This window comes from Lepidothrix coronata, unplaced genomic scaffold, assembly GCF_001604755.1.
Source record: "Lepidothrix coronata isolate B3197 unplaced genomic scaffold, Lepidothrix_coronata-1.0 Scaffold26, whole genome shotgun sequence".
NCBI classification, from domain to species: Eukaryota; Metazoa; Chordata; class Aves; order Passeriformes; family Pipridae; genus Lepidothrix; species Lepidothrix coronata.
Window position 1 is genome coordinate 7090927 of NW_016690206.1, and position 12604 is coordinate 7103530.

The 12604-nt window shown below is 38.7% G+C and overlaps 1 protein-coding gene across 6 annotated transcripts in view; it reads right to left on the bottom strand.

The window, feature by feature from the left end:
- Positions 1–12604, bottom strand: part of PIGN (phosphatidylinositol glycan anchor biosynthesis class N) — a 101567-nt gene that overhangs the window by 80133 nt on the left and 8830 nt on the right. For all 6 annotated transcript variants that reach the window (XR_001873926.1, XR_001873927.1, XR_001873928.1 and 3 more), the window contains exons 2-3: positions 5645–5905; positions 1036–1157 (exon numbers count right to left, since the gene is read on the bottom strand). Coding sequence is in view for 3 of the 6 variants with exons in the window: in XM_017809418.1 (XP_017664907.1) it covers positions 1036–1157; positions 5645–5871 (349 nt within the window). In the remaining 3 variants the exon portion in view is untranslated. The remainder of the gene's footprint in view (positions 1–1035; positions 1158–5644; positions 5906–12604) is intronic.

Sequence of the window (12604 nt, forward strand, 5' to 3'; positions counted from 1 at the left end):
AGTCCATGCAAAATGTTGCTTGGGTTATTTTTAATAAATTTCCTTTATATTATTGCACAATGAACTCCAATTTGTGAATCTTAGTTTTAACTCCAACCTCTATTATAATTAGTCTCCCCTTCATTAAGAAGTGAGCTGAAAACCTAAGCCAATCTCATTATGTAGGGATTCAAACAGGCAAAACACACAGCTGATTTACCTTCTAAACAGCTAAAATTCTCCTGAATTCTACATCCCCTGTTGTCTGAACTCAGTTTCTGGCATTTCAGGCAATAAATTACACACTCATATCATATTTCCAGCAGTCACACACTCATCACAATACAACCTCCAAGATCTTCTGTTTCCACAAAAAGGCAGCTGGCAGAAATACATAGATTTCTCAACAATTCCTGCCAATCCTGGATTTGTAGCAGTTGTCAGAAGGAAGAAGCTTTTGATTAGGAACATGGATAAAACCAAGTAACTCCTCTCACCTCCCCTGTCCAAAACCAACACACATTAGCAGTGTTCATGCCTGGAAGCCTGAGGGAAGGCAGAGGACCACACAAAAGACCAAGTCAGTAACACAAAATGTTGTTCCCCATAATTAAGCCCCAAGCACGCAGTGACAGCCAGCTCTGGACAAAATACATGCTTGGGGCTTTTGTTTATTTTCCTCCTGATTCTCCAACTCGAGACAGCAATAGTTCAGCTAAGACACTACAGTACATTACTTGTTTCAACACCTACTTAGCCACCTCCTGTTATCCCAAATGATAATTAAAATCTCCGTTACATGAAGAGGTGAGGCCATAAAATACTTCTGCTTTTAGGCTCAGGGTGCTAAATTTTACCATGTTACAAAATATTAACACAGGTAAGCTATTTTCACAGCTTTTCAATATTAAGAATGGAAAATCCATCCAAAATTACTATTTTCCACATAATCTTGGTATACAAACCACTATGCATTAATAATCACCTAGAAGCCTAGCACATCACTGAAACACCTTATCTCAGAGGACAGTGTTCAAAGCTTTAAGACAAGCATACCTTTAGCAACAGCACTGACATCTTCATAAAATCCAGCTATAAGTGCAACGTGCCCTGGCCTGGATTCTGTTGGGACTCGGGTATGAGAGATTCCCCAGCTGCCATTATTCTCTAGAATACCCCTGAAAAAAGGATACGAGGCAGTTAATGCTCATGACTTCTTGAAAGCACAACAAATTGCAAATAAAAAGAGTACAGGTAGATGGGAGACAGGAAATGTACAAAAAAAAAACAAACACACCCCCCCAAAAAAAACCCCAGAACACAGACTAAACCAGATTTTCACTACCACCTGCTGTGCAGTAAAACAAGCAGAACATTAACCTGCAAACAGTTCTATATTATGACACCCCACAGAGAACATTACTATTGTGGCCCATCAGCACTGCAAACAGATGAGTTTAGCTGGTGTTATAATACACTTCAAATTAACATACTATTTTTTTCTGCTGTTTTCCACTTCAGCTTGCTTCCCCCCCAACAGATTGTTTCTGCCTGCTGCTACTTTTTTTGTTATTTCCATTTAGCTAGAAAGTGTCTAGTTAAATCTTATCTTACTCATTAAATATGCTCAATTATCATTAGTTCTTGTGACCATGTCTGCCCTTTTCTGTGCTGCAAATCAGAAGCCAGCATGAAGAGAATTTGAACCACATGCAAATTTAAGGTGCAAATAATTTTGGCAACAAGAAGCAAATTTAAGTAAACCTTTTATCTTTTGTAATTACCTCACAGTGAAGGAGAATACCTTCTCACCACACACAAAGAAATACATCAAATTGTCTAGGGTTTATGCACAAACAATAGTTACAACAGATAAAAAGCAAAGAAAACAGGGACAAAACCCAACCGTAAGAAACAGCCTCATAAACTGTTCCTGTCTGCTGAAGATATGAACAGCTGAGGCCTGCTGGAAAGCAAGTGGTGAGCATTACCATATGCTGCTTTCTTGTCTCCATCTTCTGGATGAAGAGAAAGATTCAGCTTACTGTCAGAGCATGGGGAGAAAAAAAACAAAACACACCCACACACTCCTTATACTGATTTTTAGGATAAAACAGCAGAATCTTCTGAACAAATTCAAAGCAGTTTTTAACAGTCAAATTACTGGAAAATTGTACTGTTGTTATTCATGATATAAGACACAAAATTGTCTATATTTTTATCAGATGTGTTTTAGTCCAAGTAAATTCTAATTTCATGCCTTCTAACTTTGTTTTTAACAGAGATTTTATACGACTGTTAGTTACAAGATCTCTATACTCAGCTGTAAATATATTTCTCACTAATGAAGCAAGAATTGACTTATAGCCTAAAATTTCAGGCTCTGCTCTAAGTTTGGGGACCCCTGGTGGTCTAGTGGTTAGGATGCAGCACTCTCACTGCTGTGACCCGGGTTCGGATCCCGGTCAGGGAAACTCTCCCGGGCAAATGGAGCTCGTTAGCCCTGTGAGGCAATCCATCTAAGAGAAGGTCACTCTAAACAAACCTACATCCTGAGGACCTCACTGCCACTGTCCAAGCTTGCTCGGCCCTCTAAACAAACCTACGTTCTGAGGACCTCACTGCCACTGTCCAAGCTTGCTCGGCCCCGGCAGATGAACCTCAGGATTAAAGGGTGGGCTCAGTTCAGGGCACACTGTGTCTCACCTAAAAAAAAATCCACTGCACAGGCTCGTAGGGTTAATGACCTTTCCCAAATCTTCGTCCGCAAAGACTGGCCATACTCTAAGTTTGCAGCATTCATGGTTTGCTTGTTGTGCTTTTTTTAAAACTCATTTTAGACCCCACATTCTCATGGCCTATTTGAAAGCTCACAGAACTGCCTGGAATAGCCCAAATACTAGTGAGAAATATAAAAGCACACAGAGACATAGCACTCTGACATGTTATTTCTAGCTCTCATCTCAGCTAGGTTTTAAGGCAAGTTGGACTGAAAAAAGTACTAATTTGAAAACAGAATTTAAGTATTACTTGAAGTGATTTCCAGTTTATTCTCACTGAAGACTGACTAGGATGTATTGCACTAGTATTCATGGAAGATTTAAGACAAAAATAAAACGTGCAGCTATTCTCATACTTCATGGTCACAACAGGTAGGAAATTGTTTTAAATAGAATTTGATTTCTATTGAATTGGAAAGTAATCCTCTATCTTTGCTTTTGTGGGACTGTTGTCAACAACAGGATTGACTTCAGGATCTCAAGTCAACAATAATATATATCAAGCAAAAGTACAGATAGATAGATAGATAAATAGATAGATAAAAATATAGCCAGATATCATAATTTACCTGTTCAGAATTCATTTAGCTATTTTGAATAATTTCAAAGCCTTTTACTCAGAAGAACCACTGAAAAAAATTAATTTCCTTGACAGTATAAACATTAGCTACCCATAATAACAATGATTAATATTAATATGATATAGTAATATGGCTGAAACATGACAGGCAAGGAAGAAAATATCTTCCCTGAAATCATCACCGCAGCAATTCAGATCACCTACTATTGCTCACAGCTACCACAACACTGCTGAAAAACAGATTTTTCAAGAATATTTGTAAAAGAGAAGATACTTGGCATATATCATCTAGCAATCTGCTTCAAGCCTAATGGATATTTATTTTTAATTTCATGTACCTAATAAAATTTTGGTTCTATTTATAGCACATTGCTACAAGAGGGGTTCTTGCTCCTTTAAAGAAAATATTTCTGCATTAACAACACAGTAGTTCCCCAAGTGCTCCACCTGGGTAAGATTAGTAATCTGGATGTTATGTTGCCTACTACTATAAAGTGGATAAGGGACTGAACACTTAGCAATGAATGTGCAAAAAAACTAAACTTGATATTAAATTGCATATACTTTGGGTTAATATTATTGGAAAAGGAATGCTCAGACAGCAATAACTTGGCAGAATAAAAAAGGAAACACTTCCAGAAACCAACATCTGATTTTGTCAACTTGTTTACAAAGTTAACTTATGGAAGTTGTGTAGCTCAAAGGTTTGGTGACAAAACACCGGGCCTCTTGCTTCAAAATTGTGGCAGCTCATGCAACGGATCTGAAGGTATGCTCTGGGCTGCCTGGTCCACCACATTTCAGAAAGCGCGACATGCCACATGTTTTTTTTTTTTTCATCCTCTCTCACACAAACACATTCACGCTCAGGTACTTCTATGCAGAAGGAGAGACAAGAAAAATACAGATGGCACTTCAAACCTCTATTGGCATTTTCTTCCACTCAGTGACCTGTCAGCATCTTTGCTTGTTACAAGACAGTTCTTCCCCTCCATTCACCCATGTTACCTTCAGCACCGGTGACAATGTTTTACTTCTACAGGTTTTGAAAGAGAAAGTCTCTAACCACACAAACAAGGTGAAGCAGAGACAACAAAAGTGCCAACTTTCCAGCATTAGACAAGCAAATACATGGTTTAACTTTTTTTTAGATAGGCATGATAATGCTGAATGGCTTAAACTTAAAAATTCAAACCATTTAATGGCAAAAATACCCACTACAACTCTTTGCTGGCCACTACCCACCATTGCTTCTACTGATGGGGACATTACACCATTCACACCTTGATGGTGTTGGTTGATGCTGGAAAAGACGAACAGTTTTACTGCTAAGAAAAGAAACTGCTCTGAGGTAAGTGTAAAATCCACTGCTAAAGGACAAGTCCCACTGATGTGTCAGACATCTGCCAGTGGCAAAGAGCACCTTATAAAAACAGTAACAGCAGCAGAAGCAGGTATAAGTAAGCTCATATAAGCTGGCAAGCACTGTAGCAAGGACCCCTCAGATTTCTTTACTACTTTTGCAGTAGTGGACTGCGAAAGCCCTAACAGCTTCAGGTGTTTGATTATTTGGGTTTGTTCTAATATTCAAGCCAGACCAGTGCTATTACACAAATGTCTTGGTTTTTTTAGTCTAAGAAATTAATTGTCTTATAACCAATTAATTATCTTGATACAAGGAAACTGGGAAAGTTAATGAAAATTGGTTCTAAGCACATGAGGCTATGACTTTTTGGCAGGATTTATTTTTCACAACCTTAAACCAAATCACCCCCTTAAGCAATCAGACACACTAGGGAGCACAAGGGAGGCACCAAGGTCAGGCAGGCAGGAAGGGCAGAACAAAGAGGAGGTGGCAGCCTGCTGTTAGATCCATTCAGGACATCACTTAATCACTCCTTAAAAAGCTTAGTTAGAAGACAAGCACGTTAATGAACTACTACTCTTAAACTGAACATCCAGGAAGCAGTTAAATTAATGCCTGTCAGGCTTCAGAATTGATACCATGCTGATGTGAATGGAGAAAGTTCACGCTCCTCTCAGTTACTGGCTATCTGTAGTGTGCAGGGGACAATACTGACTCAATTTACTCTGTTACTGCTTTAGCAGCTTTCCTGACAAGGGACACCAAACCAAACTCATGCAGAGTGTAACTCTTTAAAGTTTGTCACTTCAAAGGCAAAGGGAAGGCAGTATTCAAGCTACCATAGTTGCCGTCGTTCTTCTTGTTCTCTTTTTGACATGACATAGAGTTGCCTTCAGAAGCGAAATCTTGTGGATCAGTAGAGTTTTCAGATGGACTTACCGCAGGTAAGGTGCCTGGGGTGTGCCATTGCTATTCAATTCATAGAGTGAATCTGCTCGCAGACCATCAGCAACAAAGAGCACAAGACGTTTTGCTGGAGGTGGCAGTGGAGTCTGCTGAGGGGTCATTCCATGGACCAGGGGAGAGCTGAAGTAGATGTCAAAAATGGAGACCAAGAACACACAATGCACAAGGAGAGCAGCAAGTATGAAGATTGGTATATCCATGGCAACAGCCGGCTGGCAAAGGCAAAGTCCAACACTAAGAGAAAGTGAGAAAAATAAAGTGAGGCAAATGAGACTTATTAGAATCAGTATTTATTTCAGTTGTTATAGAATGGCAATACAACAATCACAGCCATCACCCCTGATCCATAATCAGTTTCTGTTTCCAACAAGCTTTTTCCCCCAGTCAAAAGCCACTGCATGACTAATTCAGACTTTCAGAGAGCCATCATGTCTCAGCAACTCATCTGGTTTTTACTGGTTTATTAGATGGCTTCAAAAGACCACTGAATCAAGCCAGTCTGTTTTGTGACTTACATCAGTGACAGAAGACTCAAGACAACACAAAGTCTCCATGAACATACTACCCTCTACTGGCTAGCTGCACAACAGAGTTGAAGTCTGGCAAATGCAAGCCAGAAGCCAGACAGCTAGAGAAAGCCATCCTATAGCAAACATCCATCCAATACTGCTTTTTTTCCCCAAGTTTGCTATCAAATCTGGGCTTGTTATATTCTGCGTAGAAACAGAACCCTTCTTTTAAAAGAACAAAGACGCCGTGCTGAGTGCAGAATGCTATTCCTCTTCTAAAACAGGTGACAAAATCACAACAGTTGCAGAATTATGTTTCAGGGATAATTATATTCCCTTTTTGAATGTTTTTTTTTCTGCCCTGTCACCCTCTGATGTCAGGTTAGGGATACAAATATGCTTAAAATAACAGGTACGCTGGAAATGCACATGTTTGCCAAGTGTACTGTGCGGTTCAAGCGATGCCCACTGCAGGTAAATATGTATATTGGCTCAGGTAAGTGTGGGATCTAAGCTGGAATGAGGATTAGTTCTGACAAAGTACTATTAGTGCTGTCCAAGCTGCTAACTTAGTTATTTAAATATCAGCTAATTATCAACCTCTACAAAACAACACCTCCACTCATCAATTTAGAAACAGATGTTCCTAACAGCCTGGAAGGTTCAGATTAACTATGTAAATACACACCTCTCTTTAAAAGAAACACTTTGTTAAAAATCTAGTTAGTGCTTCTAAATGTCAATATGCATATTAAGTTTATCTTGTTACTTACAGAATTCTAGTAGCTGAACAGAGACAGGCAACTACCATATGGTAACACTATTACTCTTATCAAATAAGGATAAAAGGCTTCAATACCAAATAACCTGAACTCTGACCAAAACTCTGAAAGATTCTTATTAAAATAAAATTTTTTAAAAGGCCAAGAAAGCCAGAGGAAAAAAGAAACATACTACTAATGATTTGAAAGTTAATATATAATATTACTTACTATTCAAAAGAAAGTTCAGATCTGTATACGACTTAACCATAACTTCTAATTCCACCCATTTTCCTTACTGAAACATAGATGCAACAACTCCAACCCTAATTCGAAATACTACTATAGTAATTTCTCATTTGAGATATTTGGAGAGAAAACCACATAACAAAATTGAGATAACTTAATACAACATTTCAAAGAGACATTCAGTAGTTACATTTAAGCGATCAAACAAAACCTTTTTGTTAATCAGGAACTTACAGGCTTCTATGTCTACAAGTGAGATTCCAAGAGAGACTTGGGATATCTGTAAATATCAGTTTGTTTATTTTCAAGTATTCAGGGTTCCTGCATCAATTTAAATATATGAAATTACAATCACAGAAATACCACTAAGTTCAATGCCAGACTTCATTTTATTCAATCAGTTTTATTTTCCATAGGGCTTTTGCTTTTGATGTAGTTGTGCTTGACAAGAGAATCCAAACCATTCACGCCTTAAACGGATGATATTAAACACCCTACTAAACAAAAAAGTAAATTCTATCAGGTACTTGTTGCATACTCCCAGTGCTACAGTTCTATAGCTTAACATATTCTATGTTCTTCTAATTAAAGTATTAGTAACATAATCTGTTTTCTGCACTAGTTATTTCTCTTTGCTTTAACTCTCCCCAAGCCTCAGTCCTTGCTTGCAGCAAAAAGAGTGCAGTCAACACAATTAAAATTTAATGCTGTCTTAGACTATAGCATCCATGGAATTAATTAAAAAAAAAAGAATACTTTCTTTTGCAACCAGTTTGACTACATTACACTAGACTATTCATCTGGGCCCAACATATCCAACTGCTCACAACCATCATATGGTTTCCAGACAAGCAGCTCCCAGAGCCCTGCTTTTGCCACATCCCTCACAGCTGCTCCTTCTGCCTCTAAGGTTAGCTCACATTGTTCCTTTAATACATGACTTTGTGTGTTATCACTGTGACATAACATTGTGAAAAGTATTCTATCTTCAGGCTTACAAATACTTTCCCATAGATATAAAGGGCTTGGAAAGCTCCTAATTGCATTCAGCTGAATGTCAGAATGGCACCTCAAACCCTTTTCGAATGGAAGTCTGGCTTTCAAACTACTAAGCCACTAAGGTGTTCCAAAGGAGCGCTCATCTCTGGGTAGAGAGGCACCAGCGACCTTCTATACCTTTTTATCTTGATCAAGTTACAACCAAACTTGGTCCTTGCCAGCCCAAAGTGCTTGAAGTTCATTTAAGACAGTTGTTTTGTGAAATATATCCTCTTCAGACATCAAAAGTACCAGAGAAGAACAAAATATCTCCAGTACGTGGTTTTCAATGGAAAAGGAAGTTCTTTATCACTGCCTAGGTTCCTCTGGGACTTCCAAACCAAAGCACCCATTCTATCCCTGTAGGACAAACACCCAAGACCAGGCACCTTTTTCTTCTGCCTTTGAGCTTTTGCATCAGCATTTGACAGGCTAGTCTGAAATGCAGTCTGAACCTGCCAGTCCAGCATGGAATCCAGAAGCTGAACAGGATCTCATAGGTGTTCTGACAGGCCTGTCAGCATCATCAGGAGCTGCATATGGAAGGAAGCATTGGCATCAAACTCCTTGGGGCCCGGTGGCCTTCTGGCATGTTTTTCTGGCTGGGAAGCAGCTAACTCAGTAAAAATTGGGTGCTCAGACATTCCTCAAACCATCTTGGTACAGAGAAAGCAGAGCTATCACTGTGTATGTATCTGTCCCACCAGGAAACATGCTTATTTATATACTATTTCTCTGTGTCTCACATGAGATACAGAAATTAAAGCCAGCTTCTATGGGATAATACACAACAGAAGAAAGTCCTTTAACTTTCTCCTCCCTCTGTTACAGAGGTCATAATGAGCAAATTTCTCCATACAGCCCAGTGCTTGACTGTTCAAGGCAGAAAGCTCACAAGGCATAGAAATAACAAGGATAACGATTTCAATAACAATTTCTTCCTCACAAGGAAAAAATAACCAGGATAAAAGGGAAAAGTGGATTAAGCACTAGCTTATAAGGAAAAGCAAAAGCCAAAGCCTGTCAAGAGAAGAAAAATAGAGATGTATTAAACACACACAATTTTGAGGATGAGGAGCCAGATGCATTAATTACTAGTGCCAAAATATCTCTGCCCTCAGGTGCCTGACCATTCCAAATGTGGATAAACAAACTGTCACTTGAAAATATATCTTACATCTTTCTGTCAAGAAAACTTAAGCCAAGGATATCTCAATATTTTTGTGTTCGGTGATATTTTCTCAGGCAATCCCTTAGCAAATGATTTAGTCCACTACCTACCTTTAGTCCTTATTTTCACAAAGCAAAACACAAACTTTGCTCAAATTTTAACTGCATTATTCTACTTAATTCTGTTAAGCCATTGCCTATCACACCAAGAGGAGACAGAGAAGCTCCTAGTCTTGTAGGTAAAAAGAGCACATTGCTACCTATTTGTCACATGCCATTTCTTACTGTCCATCCAAATACATCATTTGCTATAACAGAATCCTAGAATCCTAATACAGGCAGCCAAATCACCTCCTCTTTAGATTCAGCCCAACTAGTAAGCTATATATCAGACTCAGATTTATTCTTTTCTTTCTGTATTTTTCACCTTCTGTCACCATCTCTTAAACCAAATACAGAGCCAATAATGATTCTGTCGAACCTCCAGCATATCAGAACTTAAACTATTCCAATAAAATAGTTTTTGTTCAAACAATTTGGAGTCAACAACACAAAGTTGGTGTGGATTATTAAATGAAGACCCTTTTCAGATTCTTAACAGGAAAGTATTAAAGATCCACTAAGCTTCTCATTGCCTGTTAAACGTGAGTTGTTCACAGGAACAGATCAAGTAGAAAATCAGCACTGCCCTGGTGAAACCGGAGGCTTCAGCAGACTTCAGAGCTTCTCACTTTATTGGATGTTGTACACGAGCAGAGAGGAGAGCGAGAAGACACAGGGGAGCAATCGAACCGAGAGACAGCAAGGCAGAACCAGGACACCCTTCTTAGAGTCTAGGAGATGAAAGAAAGAAAAGCAGCAAGGACCTTCTGACTGCAATTAATTACTTTTCCAGAATAAAGTGATACACAGATTAGAGAAGGGTTTTTTGGTGCTACCCTGCCGTCATACTGAATTCTCAGAGAGAAAGTTCAGCTCCCAATTGGTGGCAGAGAGGATGAAGGGACTCTTTCTGTCTTTGTATTTGCACCTATCAAAACAACATCCAAAATCCTATCAGCTGTGAGTGCCTCACCAACAGCTGTGTCAGTGCAAGGACTAAAACACCCAGACTGTGATGGTGGCAGGGGAGCAAGACAGCTGCAATGAGCCACCTAAGCCCAACCATCGGACAAGAAGCAGGGAGGTTATTTCTTCACACAAGCTTTTCCCTCTTTTCAAGCTGATCTGTAACTTGCTGATAAGACTTTTTTTTTTTAACCTTCTTTCTGACTCACACCATAGAAACTACATCCACAGCCCCAGGCTGGATCAGGTCCCTCAGTGCTGAACAGGAAGGCTGACATAATTAAATGCAGCACACAGTTTCCCTAAGTAATCCACATCTAAGATGCATCCTCTCTGAAGTTATAATCTCTCAGCATTATTTATAACGCAAAGAAAAGCAGACTTGTACTGCAATACAATATAGTTCTTCATATGAAATGTAACATTTCCCTTTTATATTTTTCTTTCTCCAAATACGCAATAAAACATACACAAAATACTTCATGGAATATGCCCCACTGGCAGGAATATTTTGTTAAGGACAATAAAGTGTCAAGACAGGGAGCTCAAGATACATTAGTCATTTCTTTTAGAGGAACCATGCTTCACTAATACTGTCAAGTCTGTTGATTAAGATGAAGAAAATCCATTGGAAATGCATTTTCAATAAGCATCAATGGCCTTGGTAAGCATCTTTTACAGAAAAGAGCAATAGACAGGAATGGCTGCTGTGTTTCTGTCTGACTACTATACTTTTCAACTAAACAGGGTTGTTTATTTTGTAATTTAAACTGTCAAAGTGGTGACTGCACAATTCGTCCATACATAAAAAATTATGCTTCTCCTTAGGGCAGAGGAGCAAAGTGGAAGTTGTGCAGTCTAACTGACAGTATTGTGCATGATATGGCAGCTATACAACATCTAAGGCGGTGTTAGCAGGCCCTACCCTATGCTTTTACTAATTAAGATTTTTAAAGAGTTATACTAGTCAAGAAATGCAACCAAGTCCTTCCTTCTGTCACAGCATACACACCTATTGACTGTACAAGACTGTAATTTATACAAGACCATATAAGACACTGACCGTAATTTATACAAGAGACTTGCCAGCCAGTCTCTGAGCAACTCTCTCTCGCATCTTTACACACCTCCTAAATGTAGGAAACCCAAAATTCTCATCTTGACTTCATTGTCAAGATGAAGATTGACTATGAAGAGGGAAAATGATAAAGTCCCTTTTCCTCTTCTCCAAAATTTTTCTTTCTCTATTGAATCACAACATGCTCTGCCAGACAATGAAACTGCAACTACAGTATTTCCACTTGCTTTGGCACTAAAGTAGCTTTTGTAATTCACACCATCTCTTTAAAATTATTTTACGTTCAACATCTTCACTGAGCATTTTAGAGATTATAATAACAAATGACATCTGTTTTAAATTTTAAATATGGTTCAGTAAAGCACATCCAAACCTGAGGCAAAGAGCTCAAAGAATATTTAATTTTCTTTTAACATCACTTGATAATCAAAATTACTATGCCTGCCTAGAAAAGTCTCTTTTGCCAAAACTTTCCATTTGACTAGGGCCTGCAAAGCACCAATAAAACATCGTGTCCTAGTACTTGAAAATACTGCAAATCAGTCACCCCAATGTCAGCCTATGCCCTTTTCTCTGAATTATCCTTAAACATGGGAAATTGTATCCACAAGTCTCCTAGGCAAAAAAAACCCACACCTGAGAACAACACTGCCAATGGGACAGCATTGATAAAGAGAACAAGGGCACTTCTTTAAGAAATTATGACTACTTTGAGGTATGAAAGAAAACAAGAGCATCAGCCTTTGGTACCACTTGTTAGCCAAGTGGAGACAGAACTAAAAGTAGAAATACAGTAAAATTACATCTGCTCAGTATGCAGGCAGCTAGAAATTCAGAACTTGGAAAAAGCAAAACCCAAAAACAAGAAACTCTGAGTGATCTTGCTGTGAATTAGCTATTTCACTGGGTAACAGTACTTGGGGGGCCTATGCTTGTTCTCAGGAGGTATTTGCAAATCCTCCTGCATATTGCTTGATTTCCGAGTCATTCAGCGATACTCTACCAGCAAGTCTTCTTCAAGCACTACTGTTCTACAGCTTAACATTGTATTTTCAGCTCA